At 41.5% G+C, this 21,449-nt stretch overlaps 1 protein-coding gene across 1 annotated transcript in view; it reads left to right on the top strand.

The window, feature by feature from the left end:
- Positions 1-21,449, top strand: part of LOC145404722 (uncharacterized) — a 385,254-nt gene that overhangs the window by 100,150 nt on the left and 263,655 nt on the right. The window contains exon 3 of the mRNA XM_080276272.1: positions 2,005-2,213. Within this exon, the coding sequence (XP_080132398.1) occupies positions 2,005-2,213 (209 nt within the window). The remainder of the gene's footprint in view (positions 1-2,004; positions 2,214-21,449) is intronic.

Here is a 21,449-nt window from a genome sequence, read left to right as displayed (position 1 = left end):
CCTCTTTTAGATCTCCACTACTCTCCTTTTCTCATCCGGATCTCCACCACTCTCCATTTCTTTTCTCCACCACTAAATTTCCTCTTCCTTTCTCCACCACTCACTTTTCATCTCCCGTTCTTCTCAACTTACACTCCTCACTTCCTCCGTCCTGGTTCGGCCAATGGCAGTCGAACGTCCTCACTTCATAACCCCGGGAACCGTCGGTCGAATCTTGGTGAGCTGAGACAAACAAAGAGGGAGGAGGAAGACGAAGACAAACAGACACATATATGCACGAGAGAGAGAGAGAGAGAGAGAGAGAGAGAGAGAGAGAGAGAGAGAGAGAGAGAATCAATAAAGCGTTTCTTCCCCCCAATACTTACGACGTTCTTACTCTTTCCCTTCTTTTTTTCCGTCTATTTCCCCACCAGCGACTTTTTTTTTCCTTCTCTGTGCTACTCGCTTTTCCTTTCTCCTCCTAGTCTTATCTTCAATACACTTTTCCTTCTCCAGTTTTTTTGACCATTGAAGTTTTCTTCTGTTTCTGTTTTCTCTGCCACCCAAATTCCTTTTTCCGTTTCGTTTCTCCACCACACATTATTTTTTTTTCTCATTCACTTATCTTTTCTTGAGAGAGATGCCTTCACGTGATGACACCGAAATAACTAGGCTCCCCACTGCCTGGTTATACAAACGTCCCTAAGCTCCCTCCCCATCTCCCTAAAGGAGGATAGTGGGATGCAGGGGGAGGGCAGCTTCAGCATGCAGTCCACTGGGTTCACAGTTCAAATGAAACTGGGGCTCAACTACAACTACAACTACTACTACTACTACTACTACTACAACTGCTATATTTATCTTCACCCTCATTTTTCATCATTTTTATTCACTGCTCACATTACTTCTTTCCCTTCTCATATCCACTTCTCACTTTTTTCTTCTTTTCTTCACGACGGTCGAATCTTGGGCATCTCAGAGTGACGAGACCAATAAACCGTTTGCTTGCAGACAGTTACGATGCTTGGCTGGGGCAGTTTACGTCTCCTCTTTTCTTCTCCTCCTTCACTTCCTCCGCATTTTCCTTCTCCTTCTCCTCCTCCTCCTCCTTCTCTGTCTTTCCTTTTCCCTCTTCTGCTTGCGGTTTCTCTTCTCATCGTTTCTTCTTTTTTTTCTTCTTTCCTTCCTCCCTCCCTTTCTTCCTTCCTTCTCGTCCTCCTCCACCTCCTCCTCCTCCTCATCATCATCATTTTCCTTCAGTTTACCCACCAGTGACTTCTCTCATCGCCCTCCCTTTTCTACACCACCAAATTACAGGCATCATTTATCTGTTTCTTGAGTCTCCATCACACACTTTCCTCCAATTTTTACTCTAGCCTGTCTTTTTTTTTTTTTTTTTAATCTCAACAGTCCACATTGTTTTGTTTCTTCTCATCACCATCTCTCAGTTTTTTTCCTCCTTTCTCATCTCCACAACGCACTTGTTTTTCTCTCTTCTTATCTCCACTACTCAGGCATGATGAAAGCCTGAGCGGATGATGTTCTGTTCACTGTTTTTTTCCCCTGCTTCTTTACTGATGATTTTTTTTTCCTCAATGGTCAGTCTTTCTCTTTTATTCATATTTCCATCACTCACTTTTTTTTTTTTTTTTTGGGGGGGGCTCCATCACGCATTGTTTTCGTTGTTTCTTTTCTTATCTCCAGCTTCCTTCCTCATTCACTTCTGTCCTCTTCCTCCACCAGTAAAACCATTTTCTTCCCATTAGCTATGACGCTCAGCAGAAGTGGTTCATGTCTCATTCTTTTCCATCCTTCACTTGTCTTCATTTTTTCTACTACTCACTTTTCTCAGTTTCTTATTATCTCCCCTACTCTTCCTTCTCCTCCCCATTAATCATTCACTTTTATTCTATTTCTCCATACTGTTGAATGTTATAATCTCCACCACTCACTTTTTTCCACAATTAAATCCACTTTCACTCAGGTTCTCTTTCTCCACCAACAAAAGCATTTTCTTCCCTGTAGCTACGATGCCCGGGAGGGGGAGTTCACGTCAGGAGTGGGGTGGGCGGACGAGGGCGAGCTTGGAGGACGAGCTCGATTCATCCCGTCCTCGGAACCCCCCACGCTATCCCTCGAACCTGCCCACGCACAAGACCAAGGCGTGTACACCTGTAGGGTCGACTACCTCCTCTCGCCCTCCACCACAGCCGTCGTCAATCTCACCGTTGTCAGTGAGTATTATCAAGAGAATTTTTGTACGTGTCTTCTTCTCCAACCACAGACTTGACAGCCCGTTCCCTGTGACCCAGAAGTCCTCCCAAATGACAAACACCTTCACACGTCACCACTTCAGCACTAATACCGACCGTCCATATCGAATACATGCTAGGACTGTCTGTGGGTGGTTATATGACATGTCGGTGGATCTTAAGATCAGAAAAATCTCTTTTCACGAAACTCAGTTCATCATACTATCCTCTGCCCCAGCCTGGGATTCAGCCAGGGTCATTTTTTTAATAACACACGACCTCTCTAATCACTTGACCATCACTGCAGTCTTTTTCCTTTAACTTGACCAAAATTTGCCATCCCTGTTTCTCCAGGGATCAGTTCAAGATTAACAGTAGAATATGATGCTAGTCATGAAGAAGTGCTACTGACAGGATACTGAGACGTTGTTATATCTTTTTCCACCACTGAGCTACGTCAAATAAGCCAAAAAAAAGGAAGACAATCTGGTCCAAGTTATGGTGAACGAACTAGTTTCAAACCCTTATACGATAATGGAAGTCTTAACTATTCATATTCTTACTACTGCCAGTCAGTTTGATTTGGCTTAAGACTGGTCTCCCGTCATCAGTAATATGAAGGCACGAGCTTCTAAATGCCTTTTCACTACAAGGGCGTCTACAATTTCATTCAAGCTGTTTCCAGAAGCTTGTATTCACTTTAGGGCAGAGTTTTCAGACTGAAGTGGTTACGTGAAGCCAACTAGAGTGCTTCCCTAAGTTAAATGAAATCGTCTGGCGGTAGCTCGATTATTTTGACAGTTTTAGTGATTTTTTTTTTTGTATTTGTGTACCTTTTCAGTGATAAATCAGTGAGAATAAAGAGGCCACGTCTAGAAATTCCGGGTATATATATATATATATATATATATATATATATATATATATATATATATATATATATATATATATTTCACAGGTAACTCTAATGATGGTTTAAGGAAATAATAAGAGGTAGAACGAACAGTTCAGGTGTCTCATGCATAATCCAAAAAACACTTTTTTTTATTGCTTTGGTAGGCAATTGTTTACTTAATTTTTCTGTCGCATTTTATCAGCAGTAATGCATTTTCCACATTCATTTTTTATGCATTTTCTCCTCCTTATGCTAATGCTGATGACTATTACAATAATATTTTCACTGGGATTTTCATTACCATGGCCTACATCTTCCTTCTCATAAATTTGGGACAGTGAAGACGCACGGTAGTTGTCGGTTTCTGTATACTGTATGACTTTACGTTGACGGTACTGTATGTTGTGGTTGCGTCTGCGAATACCTCATACGATTCTGGTGCAGATCAAACAAAAGCCAAGCCGAGGGTCAAGGTTACATTCCAGGTGATGATGATGATGATGATGATGATAGAAACGATGCTAACGATGACGGCGCCGACGATGATGATTTTATTTTTTTTGTCTTCTCGTCCTCTCCACAACGCCATAGTGATCGTCCACCTCATCAACAAACGTGCAATCTGTGTGTCTCGTTACATCAAAGTGAATACGTGTGAGAAAAGCCGCTTGGAGGATTGGGAGACGATAGCGACTCTGTGTGTGTGTGTGTGTGTGTGTGTGTGTGTGTGTGTGTGTGTGTGTGTGTGTGTGTGTGTGTGTGTGTGTGTGTGTGTGTGTGTGTGTGTGTGTGTGTGTGTGTGTGTACAATCTTCTGTCCCTTCATCTCCTGCCCTTCCTCCTCCTCCACGTAACACTTCTTTTTCCAAATACTCTTTTCTTCCTCCTGATACTTCTCCTACTGCTCCAAAAACTCCTCTTCCAGTCGCATCTACTGAAAGCCTTACTCCCAGTGACATTACTAATACCTCTCATATTAACCTTGCTCGTTCCCAGATCCTCCTCCTTCCCCAATCACTCCAACTCCATCCCCCTCACACCCTCCTCCCGAGCATTTATCATCGAGGCAAGTCAGAGCAACAACACATGAATCAGGTGCGATGGACGGTGGGCGGTGTTAGGCCTGAGCTCTTCCTTCAACGCTACTCACGCTCCTGATTCTCCTCCTATAAGTCCTAATACTCCTCTTCCTCTCCCTAATCATGCTCCTAATATTCCTCCAAATAGTTTGAGAGAGTGTGTAAGAAACGGAATCTAAAGGTAAATGTAGGGAAGAGTAAAGTTGTCGTCTTAGTGTAATAGGAAAAGTAAACGGTAGGATACTTATTGACAGAGTTAGGGAAATAACAGAGGAATTAGTTGGAGAAGAACAGGGAGGCTTTAGGAAGGGAAGAGGTTGTGTAGATCAGATATTCATTCTTTGGTCTTTAGTGGAAAAGTGTCAAGAGAAGGGAAAGAAGTTGTTTGCGGTCTTCATGGATTTGAAGAAAGCATATGACAGGGTGGATAGACAAGGATTGTGAAAAGTATTAAGAATATATGGAGTAGATAGGAATTTGTTGAATGCTGTGAAGAGTATGTATGAGGGTGCTAAGGCTGCAGTGCGTGTGGATAGTGAACTGAGTGAATATTTCTATTTGAAGGTTGGGTTGAAACAGGGATGTGTCATGTCTCCATGGTTGTTCAGTCTGTATATGGATGGGGTAATAAAAGAGATACAAGGTAGGGCAGTGGATGTTGGAGCGGCACTTATGAGAGAGGACAGTGTTTGGAAACTCCCTGTACTGTTGTTTGCAGATGATACTGTGTTGTTATGTGAAGACGAAGGGGAGCTGCAAGGCTTGGTGGATGAGTTTGGGAGTGTGTGTAAGAAACGGAATTTAAAGGTGAATGTAGGGAAGAGAAAAGTTATGGTCTTCGAAAGAGGTGAAGTCAGTGAACGTAGAGTGAGGTTGGATGAGGAGGGAATGGAGAATGTGAGTGAGTTTAAGTACTTGGGTAGTGTGATGAGTAAGGACGGAAGTTTAGAGGATGAAGTGCTTGAAAGGGTACAACAAGGAAGAAAGGTTGCTGGTTCCTTGAAGGCAGTGATAAGAAACAGGGAAGTTAGCATGGAAGTGAAAAATTTACTACATGACAGTATTGTGATACCAACTCGAACGTATGGAAGTGATTCTTGGACCTTGTTGGATTGACAGAATTCAAGAGTGAGAGCAGTGGAAATGAGTTATTTGAGAGAAGCATGTGGAGTCACATGGAGAGACAGACTGACAAATGAGGAAGTGAAGGAGCGTTTTGCTGTGGATGTGGATGTGATGGGAAGCGTCAGAAGAAACACACTGAGGTGATTTGGCCATGTGGAGAGGATGGAGGGTGAGAGACTGACGAAGAGAGTGTATGTGAGTGATGTGGAGGGGGGAGAGGGAGGGGGAGGCCAAGGATGAGATGGAGGGATGGAGTGGCGAGGTATATGAGAGAAGGCGGTGTTAGTTGGGAGCAGAACAATGAAATGGCGGGGGACAGGGCGACATGGAGGCAATTTGTTTGTGGCAACCCCTTACGGGATTAAGGCGTCTGGCAATAGATAGATGGATTCTCCCTTCTCCTTATCATGTTCCTAATACTTCTACCTAAAAGTCCCAATATTCTCTCTGCTCCTAATCATGGTCCTATTATTCCGAACTAACAGTCCTAATATTCCTTCTCCTCCTAATATCTCTAATACTCCTAATATTCCTCCTCCTCCTAATGTTACTTATACTACTTATAATACTCCTAATATTCCTCCTCTACCTCCTAATATTACAATTCCAGTAAGTCCTCCTCCTAATACTAGCAATACTCTTCATAACACCCTTCCTCCTTCTCCAAATTTTATACCACTTCTTTTCCTCCTCAATTATTCCTCATTCTCCACTTATTCCTTCCTCCCTCACCTCTCCCTCTGGCCATGCATCAGCGAGGTAAGAGTCAGGTCAACAAAACATGAGTCAGGTGCGACGGACGGGGGGTGCAGGGCAAGGCTTGAGCTCTTCCTTCAACACTAAGCACGTGCAAATTAGGACAACACATTCACGGAACTAATGACTGGGGAGGCGTGTGGGGGAGAGGATGGATAGGTGAGGAGGGGAGGAAAGGGAGAGGGGAGGGGAGGAAAGGGAGAGGGGGGGAGGAAAGGGAGAGGGAAGGGGAGGAAAGGGAGAGGGGAAGGGAGGAAAGAGAGAGGAGAGGGGAGGAAAGGGAGAGGAGAGGGGAAGGTGTGGGTGTGAGAGAGAAGGGGAGAAGAGAGGAAGGTATGCTCGTGTGGGAGAAGAGGGACGAATATTTGGGGGAGGGGGAGGAGAAGAATGTGTGGGTGAGAAAAGAGAGAAGAAAAAGGAAGGTACGAGAGATAAAGGGAGGATGGAGAGGAGGCTGTGAACGAGATAAGAGGAAGAGGAAAGTGTGGGAGAGAGGAAGATGTGTGCAAGAGAGTCAGGCTGACGGTGTAGAGAAGATGACAGATGTAGGTGTGAGGGAGAAGAAAGATAACCGTGTGAGTGACCTGAGAGTTTATGTCATTAGTAGTGTGTATGTGAGAGTGAGGATGTGGCTACAAGTCAGGATGAGAATGTGGGTTATGAGGTTATGGATGACTGAGTGTGGGTGAAAGTGAATGAGGGTGTGGGTGGGAGAGAGGATGTGGCTGCATGTCAGGATGAGAATGTGGGTTATGGGGTTATGGAAGACAGTGGGAGAGGGTGAACGCCAAAGAAGGTGTGGGTGAAAGTGAATGAGGGTGTGGGTGGGAGTGAGGATGTGGGTGACAGTGGGGATGTGGGTGAGTGAGAATGTGTGGTAAGAGTGAGGATGTGTGGTACGAGTGAGATGAGTGAGCTTGTGAATGGGAGTGTACTGTACGTGAGTGAGCGTGTGGATGATAGTGAGGATATGGGTGGGAGATAATGAGGGGTGTTCATGCAGCTGGGTAAGGGATGTATTTGAGAGAGAAAGGGTGTAAACAAAAGTGGGGGAAGGTGTGGGTAAGAATGAGTGACGGTGTGGGTGAGAGTGAGTGACGGCTTGGATGAGAGAATGAGTGAGTGTGGGTAAGGGTTAGAGTAAGTGAGAATAAGTGAAGGAATGGGTAGGACAGAAGGAGGGTGTATGTAAGAGCGAGGGTGTGGATGAGAGTAAGTAAGTCTGCAAGTGAGAGTAAGCGTTGGTGTGGGTAAGCAGGGTCATGAGAACATGGGTGTGGGCAACAGCGAGATAGTAGGCGAGTGAGTGTGCAAGTGTTTGAGAGCGAAGCGTGAATGAGTGTGCCCATAAATATGTATGGGGAGGTGTGAATTTGAGAGACTGAACGAGTGTGAATCTGAATGAAGGAGGGTGTGTGGAAGATTGTGATTGCAGATGTTGCTGAAACTAAGCAAGGCCAAGATCCAGTTTGTCTAAAGACAGCTTTTGAAATATTATACTGAAGTAACTTTCAGATATTTTCATTTCTGTATGAGCAAATTCACCTTGTAAAATGAAACGGTTTAAAAGGAAACATATATGGATGACAGGAAGTATCATACGTCTTATTTTAGGGTGAAAAGTCACGTGAGATGTTAACAGAAACTGTCTAATAGTCACACAGTATCTTTCACTACTGATACACATCCTTCACAAGCGTTCAAGAAAGAATTCATTTTACATCCCTGCAAGAGGCTGAAGCAAATCATCCTACGTATCAGCAAAGGTGAGTCCAAATAATCCTAATGTAAACTCCAATAATAATATTACAAGCAAGGCATCTTTCACGCCTATGAGTTACAATGGTAGTAATGTGATGTGTCACCTGATGGGGCCAAATGCAACCCGTGAGAGGTACCGTCAAAATACTAATGTCCGTTCGCCTCTCCTGCCTCAGTTTCATGGCTGGATTCACTGACGGTTGAATGTGACGTACTGGGCTGAGGTGCATATTATCTTTCATCTGTGGATGATAATATGCACCTTTCTCCTTCGTTTCCTTCAAGCATCAATGAATCTGTCAGTAAGAAAGAGTCGGGGGCGAGGAACTCAATAAAAAATTTAAAACTGCACGGTATTCACGGGCATACTCACTCACTGATGCACAGTATCGCTTGCTGGTAACAATTCGCTTTTTCCGTTATTAGTGCGGGTATCCTTAACGTTCCATATGTGCATGAAAAATGATCAGTTGGTATTAGACATCACGAGTAGCACTGGTCACTCAGATACGTTTTTTGTTGCGTGAGTAACCAAGACAGGAGGAATGATGACAGGAGGGGGAGAGCGAGGGATAAAAATGGAAGTGTATGTGACCGAAAGGAGGGCAGTGAAAAGAGTAGTAAAGTGGGAAGGATGTAAACGAGGAATCTGGGAGACGGTTAATATCACGACTAAACACAGGACATTTAGAGGATCTTTTGAAAAGAAGTACAAAGTTATGTGGAAGTGGAAGCAGCAGGGGAGTGAAGGGAATGGATGGAGGAGAGTCACTGGCATGGCCTGAAGCACTGAAGAAATGGAGAAAAAAGTGATTACCAGTGTAGTGAAGGAAATGAATGCTATACTATCCGGCTCTGAGAGGCTTAGATGAGAGAGAGAGAGAGAGATAGAGATAGATAGATAGATAGATAGATAGATAGATAGATAGAGAGAGAGAGAGAGAGAGAGAGAGAGAGAGAGAGAGAGAGAGAGAGAGACAGAGAGAGAATCAGTAAAGAAATACTATACTCGCCACTAAAAACACATTAAAGACAGTAAACAGACCCAGGCGAATGGTGTGTATGGAGAAGTTCTGCTATGAGGAGGGAAAGAGGAAATGGATGAGTTGGCAGCTGTATAGATAAGCGTGGAAACAAGGGAAAGTGCCTGAGGACTGGAGGGAAGATATCACAGCATCCAGTATTGCAAAGAGAGTGAGAGAAGAGCAAGCGGGAACCACAGGGATATCTGCTTGTTCACCGCAGTACTAAAACTATAAGACCGAGTACTGACCGGATGTTAATGAAATTACTGAATAGTAAAAACACGGTAGCTTCAAAAACGGCGAAAGATATATTGATGAGATAATAAGCATGCTTATATCGTCTGACAGAAGTTTTAGAAGTGAACAGCTTTTATTTCCCTTAAGATTTACAGATCTGGATAAGGCTTTAAAACAAGTAGCCTGGCAAACACCCTGAAAGGTACTGAGGAGTATGAGGGGAACGGTAAATGACTTCAGAGTACATGAAACTGACTGTGTATATATATAAAGCTATGAGACTAAATGATAAGTAGACTGCGGATTCTAGTTCAGTAATGGAATAAAGCTGAAATATGTCACGTCACCATTTATGACACTAAATAAATGGGTGGGGTACTCAGCGAGGTGAATGTGAGGGATGATTCTACGGAGAAGAGGTAATGAACGGGACGTGTATGCACCTCTGTCAGCCGAAGGTAAAGTGGTGTTTGGGGGCAAAGGTAAATAGTTACATTTTGATGATGTCAGTAAAAGTTGAAATTTAAAAGATGATGAAGGCAAGAGGAAAAGTGATGGTGTTATTCAAAAGCACGGAAACAAATTGTGACGAGGCTGTTTGTTACGGAGAATGTGAAGGAGTTCCGATATGTAGTTAAAACAAAGGTGGTAATTGTAATCTCTTCATTCCGATGACGCAGTTTCTTATTTTATGCTTGCTTCCTCCAGACGATCTAATTGATCTTAGGATAGACTTGCAATAATGATGGGGGTTATCTAAGACTATATTAACATTCCCTGTTTGATAAGCTCTCTAAATGTAAATAAAATGGTCTAGCGGTGATAGAAATAGACCAAGCACGACGTCATAGGGTTGAAGAGGTTAAGGAATGGATGCAACAGGAATTATTAAGCGCACACACACACACACACACACACACACACAGTAGCAAGGATACAGGAGTGAGATGGTGGGGGAGGGGGGGAAATGGAGAGCATTGCAACTTAACATACTGATAAAATAAGTTCTCGTTTTAAGTCGCTTTCTTGCTGTATTTACTTGTTAATAAAAACCCAGTAATGTAAATATTTCAGAAAGATTGCCTGCTAAAGTTCCTGTGCTACATGTCAAGCTGATTCACAAGTTTCCCCCCAGAATACAGTAACAGGCGTATGATAAACGCTGTGATATTCTGGGACACGCTCATGACCTATACTGAGACCTACCTGTACAAATGGTGGAAAGTAGTGAAGCGTGGACAACAGTACAGGGAATGAGGTCAAAAGGTACAGACTTAACTCCTTCACTTCCAGGACTTATTTTTTGGTGTTACTGCTCCAATCGTGCGATTTTATTAAGCTGCGGATAGACTTTTGGAACCGGAGGAAATCGATATAGATGACATTAGCCCTTTCATTACTAAAGGTAAATCCCAGGTTGAATGAAATCGTCTGACGGTAACAAGAATAAAACGAGAAATACGTCATGGGACTGAAGGGAATCATTTAAATTTTAGTATGAAAGAAACAATTGAGGATACCATCTGAAATGAAAAGAGCTGCTGTGAGTTACATTATTTAACCCATTCATCTCAAGGACTTTATTTTTTCCACTGTGTTTTTGATTTGCCTAGACGACTTAGCCTCAGCGAGAGACATTTCGTAGTGTAGGGGTCAACGAGGGTATTATAACGCCTATAGTTAGTCATGAGGTGAGTAAAGGCGTCTGGAGGTATCAAGACAATGAAATTTTAAGTCACCGTAATGAAGGTGTTAAAGGAATTTATTCACCTGTGGAGGCTCGAGTCTTTTTATACAAACCTTTATAAAAAATATAATATTCATGCCATCTAAGGAGGAGGAGGAGGAGGAGGAGGAGGAGGAGGTGGTGTACTAGTAGTCGTTATAGTAGTAGTAGTAGTAGTAGTAGTAGTAGTAGCAGTAGTGGTATTATTATTATTATTATTATTAGTAGTAGTAGTAGTAGTAGTAGTAGTTTACAGCCCCAGGTTCATTTGAAACGTGAACCCAGTGGACTACAGGCTGAAGTTGTTCTCCCTCAGTCCACTATCCTCCGTTTACGGGACAGGGGAGAGACCTGAGGGAAGTTTGTAGAAGAGAGCAGCGAAGATGTTCAGGAATAATGATTCCACCACATGAAGGCATCCCTCTCCAATACCACGACCTCTGTATACTCTTACTAACAGATATAGCAAACTATTTATCTGTCTATTTATAGCCAGACGCCCTAATCCCACAAGGGGTGACCACAAACAAATCGCCTCCACATCGGCCTGTCCCCCGCCATTTCGGTGCCCTGCGTCACATATAGTCAAAATTGGTTCATAGCCTTAGATTGAGATGGTCTCATTGCATTATTCTCGCTCCCGTCCACCGCTTATCTTCTGCCAAACCCTACGCAGTCACTGGATTAAAAAGTATCCGATTAATAATGCATATCATTACTGGCTAAGTGCGGGAATACGATTAGAGGCTATTAGAGGGGATTAACCAGCTGAATATCCTGACGAGAGAGAGAGAGAGAGAGAGAGAGAGAGAGAGAGAGAGAGTGTCCCAGCTGATGTTATTTCGCCGAGGGTGCGTCACAGAAGCTTGCAAAGTGTTAATGCCGTTTCCAATAATCCTCTCATGGTCGTGTCAAATCTTTAATCTCGTATTTAATCTAACGCAGGACGATTATATTTAGCCAAGCTTGAGTCACAGGAGCATTAGTGAGTTCTGACATTTTACGGTTATATTAATGCTATATCGATCTGAGCTGTGTTTTTTATTTGATGTGATGTGACGATGGGCCTTCTAGGTGAGAGACGTCTACAATCTACCTATCTATCCATTTATAACTAGACGCTTTAATCCTTAAGGGTGGCCACAAACAAATCGCCTCTATGTAGCCCTGTCACCTACTTTTTCGCTGCCCTCCCCCAAGCTCACATCCCCCTCTCTCATATTCCTCCACTCCATCCCTCCAACTCATCCTCGGTCTCCCCTTCCCTCTCCCCCCCTCCACTTCATTACATGCACTCTCCTCTTTAGTCTCTCTCTCTCCATCCTCTCCACATGGACAAACCACCACTAAAATTCAGCTCCCCCACTTTCTTTTTTTTTTCTTCTTCTTTTTTTCTTTTTCTTTCTTTTCTGTGACAGACGAGATTAATCCGCAGTTTAATTCTTTATCCATGCGACCAACCCGACTACTGAATGACAATAAAGGATTAGGTATTAGAGACAAGATTTGTCCAGGGCAACTCCTACTGCACAATAAAATGAAAAACATGAGAATACAATTTTGACAAAGTGTGGTGAAATATGGGGGAATATAGCGATGACGGTGGTGACGACGACGACGAGAAGAACCACAACGACGACGAAGATAAATAAATAAATAAATAAATATTAATAATGATCAGATAATTATAGTGTCAATACGAAAATGAGAAATGGCGAGCATAACTAAAGCCTTAAAATGCAGATAAGTAAGATTAATTAAGCATAAGCGCACACGGAAAGGGATGGAGGGGAAAAGAGCGAGAGATAAGATTTTTGTCAACACAGTGGTATAATGACAATGATGCACACAACACACACACACACACACACACACACACACACACACACACACACACACACACACCAAAGGATTACGACCAACTGGGTACGATGGATTTTTAAATGAAGACTGTGGCTCTTGTCATCTCGGCGTGGTTGATAAATTAAGTACTTCTCTTAGTAACCGCTTCAGTCCGATGGCGTATCACTACCAGCAGACGATTTTCTTCAGCGACGGACAGACTCTTACTACCACCAGAAGGTTATATTTAGTGAGGGTGTTGACAAAAGATATACCTAACTCCCCCAGCTCTAAAACTCTATCCTCGGGTGAATGAAATCCTTTGAAATAACATGAATATAATACAAAAAGGGACATTACACTGAAGAGGATAATTCTGCAACGGTATAAGGAGGTTGTTCCTATGGTAATTGCAACTCAAATTATTATTATTATTATTGTTATTATTATTATCATTATTATTATTATTTTGAGATACAAAGAACAATTCACTTCGTTCTTGGTGTCGTGCTGTACAGTAAAAGCATTAGCCTCCTTAACTATATGGCGTATTATAACTGTTCTTCCTACAGACTATTATTATTTCAGTCTAAGGGAGATTCTATACCCTTTTCACTCTAACTTGGCCTAAAATGGCTGTCCCTCCCTCTTGAATACGAAGAGATCAACTTTAGAATATGACGCTGATTAAGGAGAAGTGCTACTGAGAGGGTATAAAGCCATAGTATTGCCTTATGATACCACCGAGTTACATGCAGAGGAACGATAATCTGGGCCAAGTTAAGATGAAACGACTATAACAGGGAAGGGTTTAAGGAACACTATAATTTCGTGCCTCCAGTTCGAAAAGTTGCTAAAAAAAAAAAAAATCAGAATAAAACAGTCCATCGAGAGGAAAAATGAAAGGCAAAAATAACGTTATCGCAGTGAACGAGTTGGAGTGTTGGGATGCATGTTCTTTTCTTTCTTTTCTTGTTTTCTTTTTCTTCTTTTTCTTTCGTTGTTCTCTTTTCTTTCTTTTCTATTTTCTTTTCTTTCTTTTCTTTTCTTTTTTTTTTCTTTTTTTTTCTCTTACCTCTCCCAGTGACTTAAAATTTCAAGGCAGGTGAGAGGCTGAATATACTGTAGAGCTTCCCATGTAAAGCCTTCGATCCTGTGACGTCTCTCAAGGTCCACTTAACCCATTTCAAGACGATAATATTCATCATACGAAAGGCCCCCAGTTTTGAAGGGGTTGACGAAGGCCACATCTAACCCTTCCAGTGCGGAAATTCTCTCAGTCTGAATATATTCGTCTGGAGATAAAGAATAAAATGAAAATACGTCATCGGATTGAAGGGGTGAGCAAAAAAAAAAAAAAGAAGAAAAAAAAAGAAAGAAAGAAAAAAAAAAAGGTCAATTTCAAATGCCCGTTTTTGGTGTTTTTTGCCTGATACGAGAAAATATATAATGCTTGTTTTATTCCACCGTATTTCCAGAATCCAAATAAATACTTAAAATACTGCCTCGTCATAAAGAACTTTCACGTACCTGTTAACTCGGCATGCAAGTACACCACCAGGCATCTTACCTTCGACAGAGATGGTTGAAGCAGTGCCCAGTTTCTGTAAAATAAAAGAAACTGTTTAATAATAATAATAATAATAATAATAATAATAATAATAATAATAATAAATAATTAATCATCATCATCATCATCATCATCATAATAATAAATAACAATAATGATAATGAGAAAAATTGCGAACCTTACTATATCAGTTAATGATTAACTGCTTACTCATGCTTTAACCATAAGAGAAAAAGCTTACGAAAAATTATTCCAGTCGCGTGAGAAGATACACTGAGCGGCTAATTCACTCGTGTTATCATCGGTATATGCGAAATGTCAACCAAAATAAGCTTACCATACGTCTTCACAGGGTAAAATAATGTTTGGGGTGACTATGATATTTCTGGATCTGTTCAACCTAACACTGACACATAAGCAGCAGTATATAATGGGCTGTCCACAGGGCTCAGAGACACGAGTAGCAGTATATAAAGGGTGATCCATAAGGTATAGAGACATAAGTAGCAGTATATAATGGGTGGTCCATTAGGCACAGAGACACGAGTAGCAGGATATACAGCCTCCACTAGACACTCACCTGGCGGATTCTTGTGTTGTGGGGACGGTTCAGTCTGCTGGTGTGGGCGTGGGTGTAGCAGTGAGAGTTGGAAATGAATAAATGATGCAGAAAAGACACTGATAAAGCTGACAGTGAGCATGAATGTGACCGTGAGAGTTAAAAGTGAATACAGGCAGAAAAGACACCGATAAAGCTGACTGTGAGCGTGGGTGTGACGGTGAGAGTTGGAAGTGAATATACACTGATGCGACACTGATAAAGCTGACTGTGGGCGTAGTTGTAACAGTGAAAGTTGGAAGTGAATACACACTGAAAAGACACTGATAAAGCTGACTGTGAGCGTGGGTGTGACTGTTAGTGTTAGAAGTCAATACATGCAGAAACGACACTGATAAAGCTGCCTGTGAGCGTGGGTGTGGCAGTGAGAGGTGGAAGTGAATAAATGATGCAGAAAAGACACTGAAAAAGCTGATTGTGAACGTGAATGGAGCAGGGAGAACTGGAAATGAATAAATGCAGAAAAGTGACACATAAAACTGACTGAACTGTTCCCGCAACACACGAGAAATCACCAGGCAGAGTGGAAGAGTAAAGTTATACACTGGCCTCTGCATATAAGTGGCGTGGTGTGAGAAAGTGCTCCCAGTGCCACAGTTATACATCAAGGGATAATGACTGCTAAGTGGAGGCAGTGCGATGATCCTGACTAAGTGAGAAAAAAATCGCTCGGGCTGTAGGTGTGTGTTCAGAACTAATAAAACGGACTTATTACTCCTACTTGTCGGGCAAATGGCGGCTTTACACTAATCCAAGCTGAGTGAGAAGTATGATTCGTCCTGTACCTGTTTGTTCTAAAAAGATTACCGGTATTGCTCTCAATTATCAGGGGAATGGGGGCTTAACAGCATCCTGGATAGGCGAGAAGAAATGTCTCTGTTTTTGGGCTTGTTATGTACAATAAAGGGGATTATTACCCTTACCTGTCGGGGGAAATGGAAGCTTTACAACAGTCCAGGCTAAATGAGAAATATAACACGTTCTATAGGTGTACTGTTTTCTTTACTAAAATACGCACCGGTATTATTATGAGGCGAATATGCGTGGATATCTGCGTCAGGAGAAAAATAACTCATGCTATATGTGTGTGTTCCATACTAATAAAAGAGATTATTAGTCTTACTTAAGAGGGGAAAATGTGTGGATGTCCGCGCTGTGTGTCAGGGAAAAAACATATGTCAGTGTCTGGTTAGCTAACTTCCCGGAGCACAAAAAATGCCAAGGACTAGAGAAAGTAATATAATGTGAGGTGCAGGTATTTCTGGCTCTAGTACGATATATTCGGCGCAGACACTTGACCACCTGCTAGATTTGGGTTACAGGGAGGTTCAAAATATCGATATCAATAATTTGTGCACTATTAGCTATATCGCGTCCATAATACATTAATATCGTGTGAAAATGGCTTTGACATGTATCAAGTACTTGCTGTTCAGTGTTATACCGTACTTAACCATATATAAGGAAAATACAATGCAAATTCTCAAACACTGAAAAGATAGACGGTCCTCTATATTACATTCTCCCTATACGGCTAAATTGAAGCACTGCATTGTTCAGCAAGTACTTGTTATTATGGGAAAGCCATTTCTCACAATATTTCTTTTATTTTAAACACCATTTATGTTACTACTATGAAAATGGTCTCTGTTGATATTCCGAGCCTCCTTGTAGACCCAAATTATAATGGTAAATTATAAAAAATCCGTTCGCCTCTCCTTCCTCTCTTTTCACCACTAGATTCACAAACTACTGAAAGTGACGTAGTGGACTGAGCTGCATCTCTCTAACGTTCTGGATTAAGCTGCATCTCATAATGTGACTTAGAGAACTGAACTGCATATCATCATCCATCAGTTGTTGATAATGCATTTTTGTCCACTGTCTCATTCAAGCTTCTATAACTCCGACCACGAAACAGGTAGGAGAGGCGAATGCACATTTTTAGCTGACTATGCATTTTCTTTCAAGGTTCGTGTGAAAGGGCTGGAAGATGGAGAATTATGAAAAATGAAAATGAGCGAGTAATGAGGCCAATTTTCCATTCAAGGGTAATAATTTGCTAACAAATCTTACAGCTAACCCCGCTAGTTTACCCCTGCAACCAGATTTTTTTTTTTAGTTTATTCTTGTTGATTTTTGAGGATTTTATTAACCCCTTGAATATGACGACGTGTTTTCATATTATTTTTGTTATCCTACAACGAGTTTACCCAATTTCAGAAGGACATTTTTTAGTTAGGATGTTAATAACCACTCCAGTTCCAAAGTCTATCCTACACAGTATAAAATTACTTGAAGGTAAGATAAAATTAATGAAATTAAGAAATACACCTCGAGTTGAAGAGGTACTCAGGAAAGGCCTGTGTAATAAGGACACTAAGGAAAGCTATATCTTATCCCTGTATTTCGATAGCCAACAAAACCTCTATTAAATTGTGAGAAAGCGCAACACTAAATTCAAAACTATGGCATCATGGTGAAGAATTTCAAAAAGAAATTATACATATCGAATGCACTAATATCACTAAGCCAGGAAGACACTGTGGGAGTGATTCCCTCATTAACATGAACATCATTTCCTTACTCCTGCGCATATCAGATAAATCTATTTCGACCAGGAACGACTCTTCGAACTGGAGAGGTTAACTACAGCCTTCATCAGCCCATTCGTCTAAGCTACATGAATTTGTCAATTAAAGCAAGAATGAAGTGACATACTGTACACCACAGGAATAAAAGGATTAAGATATATAGAGGGAAGGAGTATTTCTGCCACCTGTCTTCTCTCCTCCGTAGCAAAGGAGTTAATTCAGCATCCAGGAAGCGAAACAACTTGGCCAACTCGTCCCACGCACACTGAGGTAGCAAAGGAACGCCTCTAAGAATCACCCGGAACTTGTCTGCCAGGAACTTCTTGTCGGAGTTGGTCAGAGGTGAGAGTGACGGCGAAGGTTTGGTTTAAAGGCTATTCCAAGAGGCTTTGTAGATTTCGAAATATCTCTTCCTTAACGATATATTCTGGACATTTCACCTCAATACCCTCTTTTATGGTACCGATGTACACAATGTCGATTATTAAATGGACATGATATATAAGGGAATTTAAATTGTAATATGCAAAATAAATCGGTAAGGAAGAGGTGCTACCCAGAAAACGGTCCATAGTGAGGCGGGAATGGGGGTGGCGGCACTACTACTGCCTGTTATGGCCGAGAGTAATAGTCTAAGAAGCCCTAATTGGAATTACCTGGGTGGCGCCAATATACCTTCCACTGAAGTCCCATTCTCACACACACACACACACACACACACACACACACACACACACACACGCACGCACGCACGCACGCACGCACGCACGCACGCACGCACGCGCGGAGGGAGAGAGAGAGAGAGAGAGAGAGAGAGAGAGCCAGTACGTGTACTTTCATATACGTTTTGCTAAATACTGTAGAGTCTAATAATCAAAAGATATATATATATATATATATATATATATATATATATATACTGTAGAGTCTAATAATCAAAATATATATATATATATATATATATATATATATATATATATATATATATATATATATATATATATATATATATTCGGTCCTGTATAACCAGGAACGAGATGCTGGAACACAAGGCCGGGCTACCAAATACAGGTCTCCAGAATGAACACACACATTTTTCTTACGTCAGAATATATCACATGCCAGAAGTATTTATGTAGTGCCCACAGTAATCGAGCACACTCGTTCTCAGGTTAAGAAAATATGTGTACTACTCACAGAAATACCGTACACGTAATCAAGGAAAATCAGTCACCGTACATGTAATCAAAGGAAAACATTCACAGGCTAAGAAATATCAAAGCCCACCAACGAGTGCCTGATAACAAACACAAATGTTCATAGGTAAAAAGTAAATATGCCTCTCAATACCCGGAACACAGTTGTCGGCATAAGTATCGGGCCCCTTCAATGGGCAAAACAGCGTGAGAGTGAACGATGGCTTCTGACGCCTGGTACTGCGATCTGTGAAACCCAGTACTGCAGAACTTTCATAAGTGTTGAAATAATAATAATAATAAAAAAAATGGAGTGATACCTTCTACAGCTATCCCTGTAGGCAAATACACATCACAGGTGAGATGCATCATTATGTATCCCACCAACCAAAGCTGGCATGAGAGAAGAAAATCAATCATAGGAAAAAAAAAAAATATGCATTCCAGTAACAGAAGTACAATTAAAGACAAAATTCTACCTCCCATTTCACTATATCTTCCCCACGCTTCGGGCATGTCCTCCATTCTTCCTTGACGCATTGCTTAAATTAGAAAAAAAAAAAATCATGAATCAGAAGAAAAAAAATATATATTCACCTTACGTTTACTTGCCAGCAGAGAAACGTCAGAAGCAAGAGTGTAAAATTGGGCCAACTCTTGTCCCTGACCGTACATGTATTTAAACTCAGTCGATAAGAGATAAAATAGCATGTCATCACCCCATCACTAGTACATATAATCATACTAACAGAAAAATATATTCACTCTCGCACTTTCGGTCACAAACGTTCTCCCGTATGGCCGAATACTGACCTACGTTCTGTAATTGGCTTCTGAACAATGGTGAATCGTTAATGATATTTGGGAAAGGCAGGTAACAAAATGGTGAATGGAGGTCAGATTTCGCTGTACTGGCGGATGAGTAATTACATCGAACAGATAATCCTTTTAGACTCGTGGCGTTATTAACATTACGGAATTCACCATATTCTTACGTGGGAAAAGGGTCTGGACGATGATGATGATGATGATGATGATGATGATGATTAATAAATGATGACTAATGACTGATGATGATGGACGAAGATGATGGACGACTGATAATGGATGACTGATGTTGTTTTGCTACCTCCAGACGGGTTTTATCGTCTTAGGGAAACCTCTGTTAACGAAGGATGAAAGATGTATAGTTCGTTCACTTTAACTTGGCAGATATTTTCGTCCTTTCGTAGCCTATTTTCAGTATCACAATGACACAATAAGACAATACCGTGGCTTTAATCCTTTCCATATTACTACTTCGTGACTAACACCATATTCTAGTGTGAATCTCTTGTTAACAGCTCAGCACTAGAGATAAAATAGATGGCAATTTATGCCTAAAGGTGAACAGAGTATAGTTTGTAATGTCAAAAGCTACACGGTATAAACTTACTTTCAGAGGCTTGGTGTAAAAATGCAGGTACAATAACAACCGCGAAAAAAATGGCAATTTCGTATGTGCAAACAATAAAACAAGAGGAAAACTTTCCCTTTCTGTCTGTCTGCATCTATCTGTCTCTATTCACTCCCTATCTATCTATTTCCAGCAGTCTTTCTATCCTTTACACAAACTATTTACCTTTTTTTTTTTTTTCATCACACTTCCTTTCTTCAATTCCCTCCCTTTCTCTCTCTCTCTCTCTCTCTCTCTCTCTCTCTCTCTCCGCGTGCTATTTACCACTATTTTCATTTTTTCTTTCACATCCTTTCTTGATTCTCTCTCTCTCTCTCTCTCTCTCTCTCTCTCTCTCTCTCTCTCTCTCTGTCCCACACACACCGCTCACGTTTACCCAATGGCTCCCAGCAGAGACCCCAGCACAATTACCAACTTTGTGCTTCTGTTTTCACTCGTCCTACATCCTGGTCGCGTTTTAGCCAGCCATGTTTTTCCGCGTGTCCGTTTTATTTACCCTGAGCGCTGGTGCTCCCCTTCAGTCATCACTGGTGCTCTGTATGCCGCGTCTGGGCTCCTGCACCTCTACCCTAAAGTATGTCCTGTTGCCTCAGTACCATCCTTTATTTAATGTTTGTGCTCTCTCTCTCTCTCTCTCTCCACATGCCTACCTGCTTTCCAAACTAGTTTTCTCTCTTCGGATCTAAGCCCCTCTTTTACTCACTCACACACATACAGTATATGGGTGTATAAACGCACCCTTGCACACACAAGCCCACTGGTACATGGACTTGCACATGAGCACGCACGCACACAAACACACCTTTCTTTTGTAATTACTTCTCTCATTATTAGTTTCCAAAATTATTTTTCATATCAAATATCCAACACTGTTTTGAAAGGGTTAACCCATTAACAAAAAAAGTTACAAAACGTTTACACATTTGCCGACTTGGACAAGCTTGAGTTGTGCAGATGAACTTTATTTACTTGACTGTTACAAAGGTGATGATCATAGCAAAGGCAGGTGAACAGCTGTGATAATACCGACAGCGCCTCACGTTAGTACACAAAATATGACATGCCTATTTCAAGAACCTAATATTCTCTTCTCATAATCCGTGAGTAAGCTTGCGATCATTTTAACTTAATTGCGTTTTTTTTTTTACGTCAAAACAATCCCAAGAGCAAAGGTGAGCGACGGCGAAGATGGTCCGATATCGACGCTTAAGACGAAAACATTGCCGAGATACAGACGTCCTCCATAAAAGATAGGGAAGTATTACCCTTGTATTTCACAGCTGGTAAGTCGCCAATTCCTGTCCTGTTCAGTACCTTCAGCACTCGGTGGGGTAAACG

Source organism: Coenobita brevimanus, chromosome 64 (genome assembly GCF_032717465.1).
Source record: "Coenobita brevimanus isolate Jiangsu-jjx chromosome 64, ASM3271746v2, whole genome shotgun sequence".
In the NCBI taxonomy this organism is placed as follows: domain Eukaryota; kingdom Metazoa; phylum Arthropoda; class Malacostraca; order Decapoda; family Coenobitidae; genus Coenobita; species Coenobita brevimanus.
The sequence above is the reverse complement of the archived record's forward strand: the minus strand, read 5'-3'. Positions and strand labels throughout refer to the sequence as shown.